The 18,687-nt window shown below is 49.3% G+C and overlaps 1 protein-coding gene across 2 annotated transcripts in view; it reads right to left on the bottom strand.

The window, feature by feature from the left end:
* Window positions 1-2,865: 2,865 nt before the first annotated feature.
* Window positions 2,866-18,687, bottom strand: part of LOC143751588 (NXPE family member 3-like) — a 31,994-nt gene continuing 16,172 nt past the window's right edge. For both annotated transcript variants that reach the window (XM_077244165.1, XM_077244166.1), the window contains exons 4-9: window positions 12,614-12,985; window positions 6,385-6,800; window positions 6,232-6,302; window positions 5,911-6,114; window positions 4,998-5,338; window positions 2,866-4,375 (exon numbers count right to left, since the gene is read on the bottom strand). In XM_077244165.1, coding sequence (XP_077100280.1) covers window positions 4,178-4,375; window positions 4,998-5,338; window positions 5,911-6,114; window positions 6,232-6,302; window positions 6,385-6,800; window positions 12,614-12,985 — 1,602 coding nt within the window. In that variant the 3' untranslated portion in view covers window positions 2,866-4,177. The remainder of the gene's footprint in view (window positions 4,376-4,997; window positions 5,339-5,910; window positions 6,115-6,231; window positions 6,303-6,384; window positions 6,801-12,613; window positions 12,986-18,687) is intronic.

Raw genomic sequence — 18,687 nt, 5'->3', positions numbered from 1 at the left:
CCTGATTCTTCTGATGACCTGAGGGATCAGGCCGCATGTGCAGCAGAGCTAGCTGAAGTACTGGAGATGCAGAGGCCATGAGGCCCAGCATCCTCTGAAAAGACCTAACAGTGGGTGGGGCTCTGATTTTGAAGCAGGCTATTGTGAACCCATTCTGACACTCCGGGGATGGCCTCCCAGACCTCGGCCTGCATGGCAAGGCGTTCTGTTAGTTCGAGCAACAGACCGCTGTGTAAGAGCCTTGGGCTTGTGGTAAGTGGAAAAGGAAAAGAGCTCTCTTTTTGAGTATGTTTGTATTTTATTTTGCTCTTTCTAACAGCATTTATTTGCATTAAACGTGAAAATGAATGGGCCCAGAGGCTGCAACAAACACACTGCCTTCAGCACCGAGAACTGAACTGGGTGCTAGGGGGCATAAATGAGGCTTTTTGGAGGGTTGTCCGGCCGCAGAGAGACATAGCCTCCTCCTCTTCCTTCCTGGCAGACCAGCACAATTTCTGAGGCGCTGGGTCCAGCGTTATCTTAGGCTGGGGTCCCTGGCGCTTTGGGAAGGACTGGAGTTTTGCAGAACACTGCCGAGGCTCAGGCTGTGGTGCAGGCTGAGCGGTCGAGGGCGTGGGCTTTAAAGCATGCTGATTCAGCGCAGCCCTGGGGCAACCCGGAGCATCATGGGAGCTTTGAACGCTTGGGCAGGAAGTATCGCATAGTCTCGGGCGACTTCTGTGGCTTGGGGAAGCACTCTGCGAGCCTTCAACAGTGGGTTTGAAGAGGCCGGTGGGGGAGACTGGAGAGTCCAGGAAGGCAGTTTTGTCAAGTTAATCTCCTTAATTTCCTTAATCTCTGTCAAGTTAATCCACAGGTGGCTCTCCAGCACCACCATGCTGGCCATTGATCTCCCAATAGCCTGTGCCTGCATTTTAGTAGAACGCAGGGCCAGGTCAGTTTCGTTGTGCAGCTCTCTATTTGTGGCCAGACTCGTCCATGCTGCGGAGGAGTTTGGCCTGGTAGACCTGTAGCACTGCCATAGAATGTAGTGTGGAAGCTGCATTTCCAGCCGAAGAGTAGGCTCATCCAGCGAGGGCTGAAGTGGTCCTGCAGGGCTTAGATGGATGAACCACCTTTGTTCTCCATCCGATGGTCGTGGGCGGGCAGAGCTGCATGGCCACAGCTTCATCGAGGGGGGTAGCTTCTCATAGCCTTTTTCTTCTGCGTCGTCAACACTGGTGAGAGCGTAGGAAGAGGAAGTTAGCAGACGGTCAGAGTAGTGGTCGTGCCATGACTTCGTGAGCTTGTTGCGGACTTCCGGAAAAAATGGCGCTGCTTGCTGAAGAGGGGCCTGATGGCACCCCGGCAAGAACCACTCGTCTAACCGGCTGCGTGTGGGATCTTCAGGAGCAGCCCAATCCTATCCAAGCTTTTCGACAGCGTCGGAGAGGACGTGGAGAAGCTCGGCGTCAATCCCAGCTCTTGCGTCGGTTGGCTCTCTAAGTAGCGAGGGGGTGGGGTCATCTTCTGAGCCCGACCAATCCTTGGCGTCAGAGGCCGCCAACGACATGCTATCGTCATAAAGATCCGCGTCGGATCCTCCGAACGAGACCATACCACTCGCGCTGGCAGAGGGGCATTGGTCTGGGCAGGAAAACAGCACAGGTGAAACCTCTCTTTGTGGAGGGAACGTGGCACGCGGGATGTGAGCTGGCGTGAGCTTGTTCGACTCCGAGGCTTCAACCCCTTTGCCCCACTGTTATTTGTGCCCCGATGTGAGGGGCGGGTTCGCTTTCTAAAAAGAACGCCCTACACGAACCACAGTGGTGGCGTGACATTTGCATCAATGTTGCAATTTGCTCTTTAAGAAAATGAATAAGGCTATTTTAGAATCGCTGGATGGCGGCAGGAGATCGCTGAATCCGCTGCTTGCAGGCGCAGAGCGGCTCGCAAGCAGTGGGTCGGGATCGTCGAAGAGCTGATACCGGCACGCTGATTCGGCTGGATCCTCTGCTTTGCTGGTCAATGGCGAGAAGGCTTGAATCCTCAGAGTATCAGCGAAGAGAAGTGTCGTTACTAAAGGAGAATTGATCTGAGTATGCTATGCCAGATCGCCTGCTTTTATAGCCAGATGCCACATGCCATATTGGCACGCTCTGGCGGGCTTCTCTGCCATAGGCTCGTGCAGCTCCGTTGCCTCGCCATTGGTTTGTTTTATTAGTCTGCACGAAACAATGGCCGTGCAGTTTCACCGCGTGATTAAAAAGGCTTCAGAATTCTGAGAAAAATTTGTTTTCCCCATAACAGTGTCTAGCGACGCAGTACAAGTAAAGTATCGACAGGGAACTAATTGATGCTGTTATGTAACAAATCTGCTTCATAGGTAAAATTAAATTAATTGCTAATTACAACATTAAAATAACATGTAAAGGCTGTACAAATACTAGAAATCATGAAATAATTGGGAATCAAGTAACAAACAGAACATTTCATTGATCTATTATAACTTTTATGCTATTTTGGTCGCTTGGCTGTTTACTTTTAAAGGTCCAGAAACTAAAAAAAACAAAAATACAAAAATAATTTAAGAACACTTCAATTTAAGAGTCCTCCAGGAAACACACACATACTGTAGATCCATGGCAGGTGAGATGTTGGTTTAAGAAATACAATTCTTTCTTATTACTATGAAGTAAATTTAAGAATTAAACTAACCCTGAAACATAACCTGCTCTAGAGTTGACTATGTTCAGAGAATACATCACAATTGTTACATCCCAGATGTAACGTTTGCCTAGGGTGAAGTAATAACAGTGAAAAAGAAAAAAAAAGATTTTGGGTGAGAGATTGGGCCTGGCCCTGCCACGCATGGGAGACATATTAAATTCCATCACAACAAGTTTTATTTACAAAGAATGTAAATAACACAGTAACCCTCAAGAAAGGAAAAAAGGCATCTGGGGTGTATTCCAGAAAGCAAGTTTATCATACCGTCAAACATACCCTAAAATCTTGGTTGATTCACCCAAACCTTGCTTACTCGAGGTATACTGGTTCCAAAAACGCATCCGGGAGTAAGTTCATCAAACTCAGAGTACGTTCATGGTTAACACATAAGACATTCTCAACAGAGCGATGAATCGACGAGTCACCATGGAAACGGATGCTAAGAAAACTGGCCATACTAATTCTTTCTTCTGCTTTCGTTAAATTCTTACTTATATACTTAGTCCATATCACCACCTATTTGCTGGCTGTGCAATCGTGTTGTCATCTTTTCATTTAATAATCTTTAATCACTGTGAATAAGAACTATATTGTTTGTTTGATGCTAATTATATAGTAAAAAAACTGATTAAACTAAATTACAGTTTGCTTGCAAAGATAACATGGCTGTAAAAGGTTTTTTGTTCAGTCATTTTGCTTCCACATTACTTGAAAGGTAAGATGTATTATATATCATATCATGTCTTTTATTATAGAAATACTGTACATTATAGCAGAGAAAACTTTCTGTTGCAAAAAAACAAACAAACAAAAAAACGTCTGATCAACGGAGATCAAAGATTTGTGAGAATTATATAGCTATATATTAGAATAAAATTCACATTACCTAGTTTTAATAGTGCTTTATATATCGATATAACTATAATATTGTGCACAATCTGCCATGCCCACTGGAGCCTCATCAATAAAGCATGCATGCGCTGAACACCTCTGAAGTAAACTAACCCTGGAACAGATCCTGCTTATGGTACAGCTTACAGGTTATGTTCAGAGAGTAAGTTTGTATGGATACTTACATACCCTGAAAGTTACCTCTGTTTTTGGAACCGAAAGTTGAGATTATCCACTTACCCTTAAACATGTCACATAACCTGCTTTCTGGAATGCCCAAACACACAACATCTAACACAATATACACTATTATAGTAGCATACAATTAAATAACCCCCACTATGGCCATTTACATACCCTGAAAGTTACCTCAGTTTTTGGAACCAAAGGTTGAGGTTAAAAATAAATAAATAATGAATGTCATATATACAGGTTTACATTAAGCAGGTTGGTGCGAAGCTTGGTAAGTTTTAACAATATGTATACAAGAAGTTTCTTACAGATGCTCATTTTTGTAGGTACATACATTCCTTGGTATATTATAACAAAGTAAGGTAAATATTATTCTATTGTGTCAGGCAGGACAGATATATGAGAGCAACATGTCGACTTCATTAGCAATGATAACAGGACCTGGGTGAATATTTTCACGTAGATAGTGACAAGAAGTCATCTGCCAGACATCGAAGTAGATCACTCCATCAATATCTCGGAACATCTCCTGCATCACTGTATTCAGCTCTATTGTATACCAATCACTTTGAAAAATATCCTGTAACAACACAGACCAGTAACAGACAATACTATAAGCATTAAAATTTACTTGGTTTAGACAAACTACATTGATTGTATTTTCTACCAGAAACAGTGCTGAGTAGGTTACTTAAATTTTTGTCTGTCATCTGTTATAACTGACATTCAACTTTGACCTTGTAGGCCTATCTCATAGGGAGAAAACAATGAATAGTTAATTTAAAAAAGTTATTTATAGCAGAATGTCCAGTAAATGGTAACCATTTGTTTACGGAAAAAATTTTTACATTTCATTCTGTTTCATGCCTTCTGAAACATGGAATAGTCCTTGAGTCAAATGGACTACTTTGCTTGTACTCTGGTACCCATCCACTTTCTTAGAAAATAAAATGAGTTGACATTCTGCAACACCATGGAAGACAATCATACAGGTTTTTAATGACAGGATATGACTGAATTACACCATTAAGGGATGGAATTTAGCATGAATTGGAAAATGAAGTGTCACCTCAGCACAGGCATACAGTATTTGTGTTTCTAGACTTTAAATATAAAGACAGCAGGACAAATGTACTATATTACAAATACAAGACAGAAAAATTATCAAAAATGGAGTAGGATTGGAAAATGAACAATTGTACCTTTAATCCTGCAGTGTTTCCAGACTTGATGATGACGGTAGTCTCTGGTGCACGACTCAGCAGAGCAACAACAGACTGACGGATTTTGGCGACTTCATGCACGTAAAATGTTATTGGGTGAAAAACCAGGTGTGCAAAGATCGTGAAGACAACGACTGCATGAGGACCACCAGCTATTTCGTCAATATCATTGCTGATATAGTGCAAGTCGGTAATTAGCATTTTAGTAAATCGCAAAGGAACACCGTGTGGCCTCCAGTGAACAATGATATTATTTTTCAACTCTATAGCCATCAGGGGTCCACCGGTACGAGGAGTGTGGAGGTCCATTCTTTTTATGTCTAAATAAGATAAGTAAAACTTAAATTAGACTCATTGCTTGATTTATTTATTAAACAATGTTGCAAAGCTGCCTTTTATTTTACGCAGCAACCCCCTAGAAATATGGGCACTTAAGGAACAGTACACTTAAAAAAAAAATAGAATTCTGTCATCATTTCACCCATATTGCATGTTTGAATGTTGTAAATGATGATATAATTTTCATAATGGGGTGAAGTATCCCTTCATAGATGCACTGACTCATTTGCATGTCAGAATGTCATTGCATTAGATGCAAACAAATTATTTATGAATTTTTGCAATTACATGTTGCAATGTGGAAAAACATTACAGTATTATTTTTTAAGTGTGACCTGTTTAAGTCTTTAAAAACAATTGTCACTTGATTTAATATTTTGGAGTAATGGCAAGACATTGATGCATTTGTTGAAGTAGCCTATCCAAATACTTTTTGGGGCTTCTGTATATTTCAGTTATATTACTTTTATGACATGAAGTCTTAAATAACATGAGAATATATGTAAATAACCCCACGCCCCCCTCCCATCAATGTCATTTTTGAACAACTTGCCTGGCACTTTTCTTTCTAAATACTCAAACCACTGCCTGGTGGTGGAGTCTCCCATCAAGTAGACAATCTTGTTTTTAAGACAATTTCCCATTTGTGAAGAATTGAACTGTTGGGTGTTGCATACAAAAGACTTCCAGACATCTTTCAGATAAAACCCTGCAGGAACTGGTGTTGTCATGCCAGATCTGCATCTCTCCATTGTGCCTAAAGAAAAGAAACATTTATCTGAAGAGTCTTTGCCGTAATTATGCAAATTCTTAATTCTCTTGCAACTAACTACAATTGCTTTTAGACTATATCGGTCCTGATATATGAACATACCAATGGCTGTAGTGTTGGGAAGGACATTTATGATTTTTGTGTTTCCAGTAATAGCAACATTTGTTAATTTCCTGTGGAGAAAAAAAAAATCTTCCACAGTTTTTCTAGTTTTACAATTCCTCTGTAAATCATTCTGTATCCTTTCCCACTTACTTTGTGAAAATTTGCTTCTCAAAAGGATTTAATGGAGTTTCCAAACCACCTCTTGAGTGATGAACCAGTTTGTCACAAGAAAGTTTCTTTGGTCTCTCACACTGCCAGACCGTCCCTGTTTTTACGTCCTTATACTCACAGCAGCAGTCGCCTTTACTCCAACCTCCATCTGGACCCCACTTAAGATTACATTGTACTACTTCACTGATCCTGGTTTTATTGAGTCCTGGCCCTTCAAAGTGGCCATTATAGTGGCTGCGTGGGAATGAGGACTCCCTGTATTTTTTAAGAATCTGCACAACCTCACTGGAGTGCTCGAGACGTACATAAACTTGTGCCTGACCTTCCCAGGGCAGAAGAAGAGCTGCAGAGTAAGTCCCATTACAGTGATCCACAACCTCCCCGTACACACTCGCCTTCAAGAAGAATAGAGAAGGTTAAGTGTAATGCAGAAAACGTCTCTGGTTACGTATGTAACCCTCGTTCCCTGAGTAGGGAACGGAGACGTTACGTCGGATGACGACGAAAGGGGTTTCGCTTAGAAAGCCTATCAGCTTCGAGTATTACAAAACGAGCCAATGGCAAAGAAATGCCATGGGTCTGCGGAATTTGCATGACGTAACTCCGCCCCTCCTAGTGGGTATAAAAGGAGGACGCCGGCAACATGCAGATATGTTTCTTCGCTGAGGAGCCAAGACTGAGCTCAGGCGATCCCCGCGGTACAGCGGAAAGTGGCAGTCAGACGTAACGTCTCCGTTCCCTACTCAGGGAACGAGGGTTACGTACGTAACCAGAGAATTTCCCTTTCGTTGTCACTCCGAGTTACGTCGGATGACGACGAATGGGGTTACCAGTCTAATCACGCCACCTACTCAGCTGTCTTCCAGTGCCCTGCGTAATCAAGATCCCTGTCGTAGACGGGACGAAGGACTCCATTTATCACAGGAATACCAAGGTACACTGGGAAGCATATCCCAATCTAGGGGAAGTATGCAATTAAAGCCAACCCAGGGGGGGGGGACTTAGACATATGACCCGAAGGAAACATATGGAGAACACTGGGGAATCCAGCCGCAGGTGGAATATTTCAACCCCAGGGGTGGCAAGGTGGCGTGCCAAGTGAAAGACCATGCACACGGGAGGCACCTAGCCGACCCGCAAGCAATAGACACTGGCGCCGACGTCAGGAGTGCTGGAGGAACTCAGGGCTTTCGGGGAAGCTCACCTGAGGAGAATATCACACATATCCAGTCCGTGGAGTGGAATAGCCAGCAAGCGAAGACAGCTGAGCGGGTCCGGTACTAGCTGGTTGAAGCGAGTACACGAGAGGACACTAGCTCCACTCGGAGATTATAGAATCTGGCGAACGTGTTAGGTGTCGCCCAGCCTGCAGCTCTGCAGATGTCTGTTAGCGAGGCGCCATGCGCTAGAGCCCAAGAGGACGCCACGCTCCGGGTGGAGTGGGCAGTCACACCAAGGGGGCACGGACGACCCTGCTGCTGGTAAGCCAAAGCAATGGCGTCCACTATCCAGTGAGACAACCTTTGCTTGGAGAGAGCCTTTCCCTTCAGCTTCCCACCATGACAGACAAAGAGCTGGTCTGAGGTCCTGAAACACTGCGTTCTGTCTACATAGGCGCGGAGAGCGCCTACTGGACAGAGCAGTGCCAAGGCTGGGTCTGCCTCCTCCGGGGGCAGCGCTTGCAGGTTCACCACCTGGTCCCGGAAGGGAGTGGTGGGAACCTTGGGCACGTATCCAGGCCGGGGTCTCAGGATCACGTGAGAGTAACCCGGCCCGAAATTCCAGGCACACTTCGTCAACGGAGAATGCGTGCAGGTCCCCTACCCTCTTGAAGGAGGCCAGTGCAATCAGGAGGGCTGTCTTCATTGACAGGAATTTAAGCTCGACTGATTGCAGGGGCTCAAAGGGAGCACTCTTCAGGGCAGTTAGAACCACTGAGAGGTCCCAAGAGGGAACGAGAGGAGGGCGAGGAGGATTTAGTCTCCTCGCTCCTCTCAGGAACCTGATGAGGGCATGGTGTGCGGCAACATAGACCTTGAGGGTGGAGGGAGACAGCCTTCGCTCCAACCCCTGTTGAAGGAAGGAAAGCACAACGCTGATCGAGCATCTCCAGGGGTCTTCTCGGTGAGAAGAGCACCAGATGACGAAGAGGTTCCACTTCAACGCATAGTGTCTCGTGGACAAAGCTCTAGCGGAAGTGATGGTAGGGTACTCAAACCTGCCTCGAGCCGTCCAGGAGCCACACGTGGAGGCTCCAGAGATCGGGACGAGGGTGCCACAGGGTGCCCTGTCCCTGAGAAAGGAGGTCCTTCCTCAGAGGAATGGGCCAGGGAGGTGCTGTCAGAAGGAGTACAAGTTCGGGGAACCAGGTCCGGATGGGCCAGTACAGCACGACCAGAGTGACCTGCTCCTCGTCCTCCCTGACCTTGCGCAGGGTCTGCGCAAGAAGGCTCACTGGGGGAAACACATATTTGCGGCCCGGCGGCCAGCTGTGCGCCAGTGTATCCGTGCCGAGCGTGCCCTCGGTCAGGGAATAATACAGGGCGCAATGGATCGAGTCGTGAGAGGCAAACAGATATATCTGTGCATCCCCGAACTAGTCCCAAATCAGCTGAACCGACTGGGGATGGAGTCGCCATTCTCCAGGGAGGGGCTGAAGCCGTGAGAGCTCGTCGGCTGCACAGTTCAGAGCTCCGGGAATGAAAATGGCTCGAAGCGACCTCACCTTGACGGTTGATGTACGCTACAGTAGCGGTATTGTCTGATCGGACTAGTACGTGTTGACCCTTGAGCAACGCCCGGAAGCGGTGCAGGGCAAGGCGTACTGCCAACAACTCGAGGCAATTGACATGCCATAACTGCTGGGGTCCTGTCCAGGAGCCCGCAGCAGCATGTCCATTGTACATGGCGTTGAGACAACAACATGCCAGGAAGCTCGTTCCAGGGGGACACCCGCCCTGAGAAAACTGAGGTTCGACCACGGGGTGAAGAACTGACGGCAAGTTGGAGTAACTGGTACTCGGAGCGGGCCTTGTTGCCATGCCCAACTCGGGACTCGGTCGCGAAGCCAAAGCTGAAGCGGTCTCATATGAAGCAATCTGAGCGGCGTGACTGCGGCTGCAGAAAAAGTTTCAGTGGAACCACACTCTTGCCCTTGAATTGTCTCAGGCAAGTCAGCAGTGACTGCGTGCGCTCGCTCGTAAGCTGCGCGGACATGGCGACCGAGTCGATGTCCATACCGAGAAAAGAGATCCTCTGCACGGGGCAAAGTTTGCTCTTCTCCCAGTTGACCCGAAGGCCCAGACGAGCTAGGTGCCGGAGCGATATAACTCAGGATGTGAATCCCATGTTCCCGGAGGGGAACAAGGGCAGCCTCGACGACCTTCGTGAAGATGCGAGGAGACAGGGCTGGCCCGAAAGGGAGAACCGCATAATGGTATGCCTGCCCCTCGAAAGGAAGAATGGAGACATGAAAGTAGGCATCCTTCAGGTCGATCGCTGCAAACCAATCCTGGGGCCGTATGCATTCGAAAACGCGTTTGGCTGTGAGCATCTTGAACGGCATTCTGTGAAGGGAGCGGTTCAGTACGCGCAAGTCCAGGATTGGCTGTAACCCACCGGTTTTCTTGGGGACCATGAAGTAGGGGCTGTAAATCCAGCGGGACAGACGGGGAAGCTCTAACCAGGCTCCCAGGAACTGAACCAGCAGGATCATGCGAACCACAGGCGTCCCCCCGGAGGGGCAGCGAAGCGGAGTAACTGGCCCAGACGTGGACGGCATAGCGGCCCGATGTGGGGGCACAGTTAGCAACCGCGCCCTGGCAGAGGGGCCAGGGGAGGACCAGGCTGGTGGTCCTGCGGGCGCCTGCTCTGCCAGGGGTCTGGCGACAGAGGGGGATAAGGGCGAAGCGGTCCGTAGACGGCACGCCGTGTCAACCACCTCGGGGACAGAGGGGGGCGAGGAGAGCACGGCTTGTGGGTGCCGCTCTGTGTCGCCCGAGAATTCTGTGAGCTCAGGGAAGAGGGGGTCATTTTTGTCATTAACCACTTTAGGGTGCTGCCCACCCGTGGGTGAGCAGCGGGGAGCGGAGAACAAAAGATTCTCCCCCGGCCCTCCACCGGGGGAAGGAGTGGTCCTGCTTTCATCTCCTGAGAAACGACAATCATCCCTGAGCGGCCCGTCTCAGGAGCGCCGCTTGGCCCGGCGTTAGCGGGGGGCGGGGCAGGTGAGGGCTGTGGCTCCTTCTTGCGGCTTCCTCCGCGACCGGCCCTGGGTGGAGGCTGCTGCATGGTCGGGTGGGAGGGGCGGGAGCGGCAGGAGGGCGCCCTCGGCGGGAAACAGGCTGAGGCGTCTGCCCAGCCGGGCGGGTGGAGGCAGCAGCGGGCCGGCGGGGCAGAATGTGCTTGATGGCATCGGTCTGTTTCTGGGCAGTTGAACTGTTGGGCAAAATCCTCAACTGCACCGCCAAAGAGGCCGGCCTGGGACAGGGAGGCGTTGAGCAGACGGGTCCGCTCAGATGTCTCTCCTGGACCACAGCTGTGGACATCACCAAACCCAGGGAGCGCGCGGTAACCTTCGTCGCCCGGAGAGCAAGGTCGGTCGCGGCGCACAGCTCATCAAAGAGCGCTGGGTTTGTCCTACCCTCGTGCACATCTCTGAGCATCTGGGCCTGGTAGACCTGCAGAGTGGCCATAGCATGCAGTGAAGCAGCCGCCTGTCCCGCCGCTCTGTAAGACTTCGCCACAAGGGTCGACAAAAATCTACAGGCTTTAGATGGGTGCTTAGGCTCGCCCCAAGAAGAAGCACTCTGAGGACATAGTTGCATGGCAACAGAGCGTTCAACCGGGGGAAGCCCAGTGTACCCACGGGCAGCTGCCTCATCGAGGGGAGGAAAGGCGGATGAGACCAACGAGTGTTCCCGAGAAGACAGGGGGGTCTTCCAGGACTTCGAGATCTCATCATGCACATCTGGGAAGAAAGGTATTGGGGTTTGCCGAGGACGGGGGTCGGCGGCCTTACCCAAAAACCAATCGTTCAGCCGCGAGCGCTCAGGACAAGGTGGAGGCCTCCACTCGAGTCCGATGCTCGCGGCTGCCCGGGAAAGCATGGCCGTCATCTCCGGATCGGACTCGGGAACAGCCGTATGCACACCGGAAGGTGGCAGCTGTGACGAGTCTTCACTTCCGGAAGAATCAATCCCACCTTGTGATGCTGCAACAGACATGGCATCAACCTCTGTAGCTTCAGCTGAAACACACGGGCCACCAGAGGGTAGACCCGTGGGAATCAACAGATCACTAGCGGGCACCGTCATTGAAGAGGGAGTCTGGTGTCGCGGACACATAGTCGGCGCCTTGTTCCAGACCGTAACCCTCAGGTCACCCTGGCCACCAGCCGAAGGACGGGGGGTGGATGAGGGGACTCTCACTCTTGCGAGTTCACCGAGTCTCGACCTTAATGACGCGATGGTCATGTTCCCACAGAGAGAACATGAGTCATCCACGACCGCTGCTCTAGCATGATCAATGCCCAAACATACTAGACAACGCTCGTGCCCATCAGAGTCCGATACCAATGTGCGGCAACCAGAAGTACACGGGCGAGGCATCTTTAAAAAGACGTGCCGCGTGTAAGATCTTTTTGTGAGAAAAAACTCAAGTGTTGAGGCACCCGGGGAGACACGCACTGTCTGGCAAACAAATGCAACAGATAAGCAGGAAGCACGCGCTCGCCGTAGATCGCCATCACACCAACACTCGAGGTACTCGTTTGTAAGACAATTCAGAGATGGCTTGTGGAGAGAAGAATAAACTTGGCTCCGAAGCGAAAACATATCTCCATGTTGCCGGCGTCCTCCTTTTATACCCACGAGGTGGGGCGGAGTTACGTCATGCAAATTCCGCAGACCCATGGCATTTCTTTGCCATTGGCTCGTTTTGTAATACTCGAAGCTGATAGGCTTTCTAAGCGAAACCCCATTCGTCGTCATCCGACGTAACTCGGAGTGACAACGAAAGGGAACTCATGTCTGCAGGTAAAGCAAGCTTATAAATCTAAACAATATGTAATAGTAATATTTTGTAAATTAACCTTTGATTTGCCTGTTAATTGCAATTAACAGGCAAATCAAACTCAATATGATAAATGTCAGTATACTGTTTCATTAAAATGGATTTTAAAATAAAATATTTTATAAAATAAACACACCTTGAGCTTTGAATTAAATAGCTTTGCTTTGAAAAAATCTCCTCCATATCTTTTCAGGTTCTTGTTGTGGTCTCTGGCTGTGATGGTAATTGAGATCTTCTCTCCCACTTTGTAACTCTCCTTGAGTCCCACAATAGAGAATGTTGAGTGGACTGTGCTTGTGCTCTGATCCAGGTGAGTGATTTCTTGATTTGGACCGTACCAGTCCAAAGCTTTCTGTAACCTTTCCCACTCCTCTTCACTGATTCCCATGTCAAGAATGGAAATTACATATTTTGAATTTGTTTTAATCTGTTTTCCTTTAACGGGTCTAGGAATGGGTGAATGGAATTGTCGTATCTGATGACCACTCTCCAGGAATCTCCATAAAGTCTGAAAGATGACCAGGAACTACCATTTTAAGGAAAGTTACTTTTAAGCAATACGTTACAATATTAATTATGTTACGTAGTTAATTTAATGGAAAGGAATGTGTTAGGTTACTTTCTCACCTGGCTGAGTGTTTAACACATTTTTGCAACCAAGAACAGCCTATATAACATACACCTTAATTTTCTTTAAAAAACACATTCAAAATATCATTATGTTTTGACCACTAGAGCTATGCCATACAAAATAACCCTTGACATTACAGGTTATACCTACTAAACCACTCATTCTATTGAAAGTTGAATTTTTAAAAATAAAAAACTAGTTAATTCAGTTGTTTAAAAAACATTTTTTAAGCAAATTAATTAAACTGAAATGTGATATGCATTACTTTAGAAAAAATAACTAAAATATTTAAATGTAGATATTTATGTCTTAAAAGTAACTTATTACTTTACTTGTTACATCAAAAAGAAAACAATCTGATTATATAATGCATGTTACTTGTAATTACCCCCAACACTGCAAAGCAGTTCCCTTTCGAAGGGAACTCAACAATACGTCAACGACGCTATGGGGAACGCCTCAGGCGTGACAGGTGTCTGAAATCACTATCAAATCACGTCAATCATATTGACCGGCGACAGCCGTGAATCATTAGCGTGAATGATTAACGTGCGACCTGGAAGTATAAAGGGGCGCCTTGCAAACATGACAAATCATCTCATCGTCTTCAGGGACTGTCTGTTTGAAAACGCTACTCAATGAAACGGTAAGAAAATGAAATGTACAGCACACGAGTGTGTTTTTTCCTGCCTGGGAGAAGAGCGTGCACGAGAGGTTCTCGAGGGAATCCTCTGTGTGAACTGTGAGCGTTTTTCTCTTAAAACGCTCCGCTCTCGTCTGGCCCTCTTCTCGAGTGAAGGGGGTTCAACGTCTGGTCCGCGTGGTCCCGCTCGTGCCGAGGCAGAGCGGCGACTTGCATCATGGGCTTCCAGATAGAGCTCATCGATCATCTTGAGAGTCCTGTAAACCTCTCAAATGATTCGACGGCTGACGAGGGCGAACTGCAGGCACCAATGGTTTCCTGCAGTTGCTGCTCTTCAGAACGAGCAGGAGATGGCTGAGGAGGTTTATAATCAGGTAGATCCTGAACCCTCTCAGCCACCCTGCCCCGTGTATGCAGACCTGGTGGATGTTGTGGAGCGCGCCGCCAACAGGCTGTAGCTGCCATGGCGACGCGCTAGAGGAGAGACCGCTCGCGGTAGGCTTGGCGATCGGTTTCTCCCCTGCCATACACACCAGCTCAGGTGAGCCTTCCATTCCTTCCTGATCTTCACACGGAGATCGAGAGGGCATGGAAGAGCCCATACCTTGCCCGTATTCACCGACATCAGCGGATTAATTTCGCTGATGTTGAGGGGATCGCAGAGCATGGGTATGTATCGATGCCGCCCATTTGACGAGTCGTTTGCGAACTATCTTGTGTCTGGGCAGGCGTCGACACTGAGAGCTCCAACCCTGCCATCCAAACCGCTAAAGTCAACAGCACGTTTGAATGGCAGAGCATACACGACAGCGGTTCAGGCTGGTGCTTCCCTGCACACTATGGCGGTGCTGCAGGCATATCAGGCCGACCTGCTGCAGGATCCTGCATACCGCTGAGATCCGGTTCCACACCCAGGCAGGCGGGAGGGCCTGGCCCTTCACGGTCCGAGGACCGTAGACAGGGCCAGAGAGCCAGTGTCGCCTCTCGTGCGCCCCCTCCATGGAGGAACAGGGCGCAGAAGAGGCGTGACTCCCGCAAGAAGAGGGATCTGAGGGAGGTTATCCAGCACAAGCGCACACAGTGTCGCTGATGGATAATCTCCCCGGAGGGCTTCATTAAAAAGAAATCCAGCCCTCTCCTCTCTTCTGACTCCCCAGACGTTCATTACATCAGGCCTGGGGCTGGGCCTATGATAAGAACGATGTTCCAATGGCCCGCCTAGGCTTGGCTAGTAGAAACGCCTCTTTCAGGCATGTAAAGTGGTGGACCCCAGGGTCATAAAGAACTATCTGGCGAGTCTTCACTCCGCACGCCGCAGGTGAGCTGACTGGTCTTTTAAGAGTAATTTTTTGTGAATTAAAATTCCGAGATGTATCTCTCTACAGACCTCGTTCCCTGTATAGAGCTATGGGGTCATGTCAAGGTAATAAGGTAAGAGAAGTTTCCTGGATCATTAGGGCCCTGAAGTTCCCCGTTAGGTGGCCAGAACGATAACTATGTTAGCCTTCGGGCTGTTAGCCACCTCAGGGTAGAGTAGTTGGTCTCTCTCTTAGAATTTTTTACTTAGAGTGTTGACTGACGCTAGAGCTTCAGATAGATCTTATGTCCGGCCCACGGGTCCGTTGACTTCTTCCTGAGTATTTCGCCCCTTGAGCTCTGTTTGGGTTTCATTAGGCTGAGCGATTCTGCAGCCCTTTGTATGGAATAATACAGACTATATTCTTTAGTAAGGCTGTGGCTCCTCCGAGCCCTCAGATTGATCTATGCTTGCAGGCTGGCCCTCACCAGGGCCGCCTCTGTAGCTGGCCTAGGCTGTGCCAGGGATAATAGAGGCGCTCTGCTAAAAATTTTAGCATTTCTTCCTCTGACCCTTCACTGTGTGAATGTTGGTTTCTAGCATCCCTGTATAAACAGCCTCCTCCCGTGGGAGTCGTTAGGCCAAGGCCCGCCCCCTTCTCTGCATTCTGGGGTGCCTAGAGTAATGCAGCGTGGTGCTGAGGATGGTTTGTAAGGACATGGTAGGCCTCAAACAGGCCTCCGTGGTATATATGTCTTTATTGAGCAGGGTTAGGCCGTCTTTCGCTTCACGAAGAAGACTGGGTTTCCTGCCCGACTCTGCCATGCAGAACTGGCCTACGGATTTAGGCCGCCAGTTTAGGCTTCACTCACCTCGCTGAGCTACTGCTCGAGCGCTAGGTTGTAGGTGGTTGGCTTTCATTCAAGCCCCACTCCCCTAGGTTGGGCACAGATACATTTCTGTCACCCCTAGAGCCGCTGGCAGGCCCGCACCCTGGTAACCTCAGGGTGAGGTGTGAGTATTCCCCTGTGATACAGGGTAGGTCTGAGCACTTCACTCCCAGTTCTGTTTTATCCCACCTCGCACCACTATGGCTCGGGTCGAGTATGAAGTAAGCTTCACTTCTTCTTTGGTCGAAGTACGCTCCCCTGAAGCCAGAGCATTGCCCTGAGCTGACGCCCATGCATAGATGGTAGGCCCCTGACTAACTGGGGCCTCCGTTGAGGCAGAGTGGCGTATGTTGTACTCCCCTTGTTTTAAGGGTGCTAGCTTTCTTGCGGAGTACACTGCTATGGGCAATGTGATTAGGCACCAGGATGCTGTAGGCGCTGTGTAAACAGTTTTTCTGCCAACGAAGGCTGCGCCATTAGGTAGTAGGCCTCAGCAGGCCTCCTTGATTGGACAGCCCCCCAGAGGGCACTGTAGGCCAGCTCACTTTACGTGGTTGGCCTTGGTGGTTCGGGCAGTTGACTCACTGATGGGTAGTAGGCCTTAAACAGGCCTCCTCGGAGGTGAGTCCCAACATTGTGGGACATACCTTATAGCGCTACTGGAAGCCCATTAGTGAATTATGCTGTGTAGTATGGTTTCCAACAGTGTACTTTATGGCAGAATATGACTTGCTATTAGCTAGTAGGCCCGACCAGGCCTCCCTGATAGGCGAGTCCCCAGCTGGCTGGCCTTAGCAGGCCACCTTATACTTTCACCCGGACTCAGGGCTCAAAGCTACCAGTGGTTATCAGGTAGTAGGCCACTCAGGCCTCCCTGAAGGTGAATTCCCACTTAAGATGGTTATCAGGTAGTAAGCCTCACCCGGCCGCCCTGAAGGCGAATTCCCACTTACGTTGGCTATCAGGTAGTAGGCCTCTCTGGGCCTCCCTGAATGTGAGCTCCCAAATATTGTGGCTGTCAGGTAGTAGGCCGCTCTGGGCCTCCCTGGATGTGGGCTCCCAAATATTTTGGCTGTCAGGTAGTAGGCCTCACCAGGCCTCCCTGAAGGTGAGTTCCCACATGCTGTGATTATCAGGTAGTAGGCTCCTCCAGGCCTCCTTGAATGAGAACGGTCAGGTAGTAGGCCTCACCAGGCCTCCCTGAAGGTGAGTTCCCACAGATAGTGGTGACCAGGTAGTAGGCCTCACCAGGCCTCCCTGAAGGTGAGCTCCCCACATACTGTGGTTGTAAGGTAGCAGGCCTCACCGGGCCTCCCTGAAGGAGGAGTTCCCACGTACTGTGGTTATCAGGTAGTAGGCCTCTCTTGGTCTCTCTGAAGGTGAGCATCTCACATACTGGGGTTATCAGGTAGTAGGCTCCTCCAGGCCTCCTTGATTGAGAACGGTCAGGTAGTAGGCCTCACCAGGCCTCCCTGAAGGTGAGTTCCCACAGTTTGTGGTTACCAGGTAGTAGGCCTCTCCAGGCCTCCCTGAAGGTGAGCTCCCCACATACTGTGGTCGTAGGGTAGCAGGCCTCACCGGGCCTCCCTGAAGGTGAGTTCCCACGTACTGTGGTTATCAGGTAGTAGGCCTCACGTGCCTCCCTAAAGGATCAGGTAGTAGGCCTCTCCGGGCCTCCCTGTAACGCTCCCTAGTGGTGCTGGGTTTATGAAGCTAGTAGTCTCTTGCTATCAGTTTCAGCTAGCCTTAATAGGCAGCTGCTGAAGGCGAGCTTGCGCCCTGGCTCGCTAAAGTGTTCATTCTCTGCTAAAGGTTCCCTCCCGGAACCTTTTCTGCCTACAGCCTGGTTTGCCTACCAGGCAGACCTTGTGCTCCCCTCACGAGGGTCTCTTTGAGCATGCGGCTTCCTGAGTCTGGTCAGACGGTCGTAGGCCTCTCGTGAGGCCTCCCAGTTAGATCAGCCCTTAGGCCTTCACAGGCCTCCTCAGTGTTTTGAAACACAGACACTGGGTTGATCCGTGGATCGAGTAGAGAAACTCCCCTCGCTAGCAAGGGTCGGAAAGCACTATGCTGAGTCATACTCTCCGGGATATCCCGTCTCTGAGATCCGGGCCGAGTGGTTCACTGCCAGCTTCGCAGTCCCTCGGGTTGGATGCCTTACTTAAGGCATTTGTCCAGAGGCTCTGTCTTCAGACAGACAGGATTTGGCCAGACTAAGTGTCTATGTACTGGCGCCAGGTCAGGCCGTCCTGGTGGCATTTCGGGGTGAGTACGTTCCCCTGAATAGTGACTGGCTGGGGTTCCCTTGGGTTCCCTAGCCACATTCCCTAGAAGGGACCCCTTCTAATTGGAAGCTGAGGTTCCAGGCCCGGAGCCGGCCCAGGTAGACCTTTCATTTAACCATGTTTATGAAGGTTTTTCTGTGAGGCTGTAGCTTGGGCTATGACCGTAGGGAATGCTGTCACTGACAGCCCAGTGTGACCTGAGGGTGAGTGGTTCTAGCGTTTCATTTGAAGTTGCTGGTTCTGACAGTTGTCACTGCCACTTGGCATGCACTCCCCTTAGCATGGCGGCATTGGTATATCGTTCCCCATAGCGTCGTTGACGTATTGTTGAGTTCCCTTCGAAAGGGAACGTCTCAGGTTACGACTGTAACCTATGTTCCCTGAGAACAGGGAACGAGACAATACGTCTCCCTGCCATGCCGCGGGGCTTGCCTACCGTACAGTCCCTTCAGACGATAAGGTGA

The sequence above is a fragment of the Siphateles boraxobius genome, unplaced genomic scaffold, assembly GCF_051911475.1.
Source record: "Siphateles boraxobius isolate OS27281-9 unplaced genomic scaffold, OSU_SipBor_1 26, whole genome shotgun sequence".
Lineage (NCBI taxonomy): Eukaryota > Metazoa > Chordata > Actinopteri > Cypriniformes > Leuciscidae > Siphateles > Siphateles boraxobius.
This window is presented reverse-complemented; position numbering and strand designations above follow the sequence as displayed.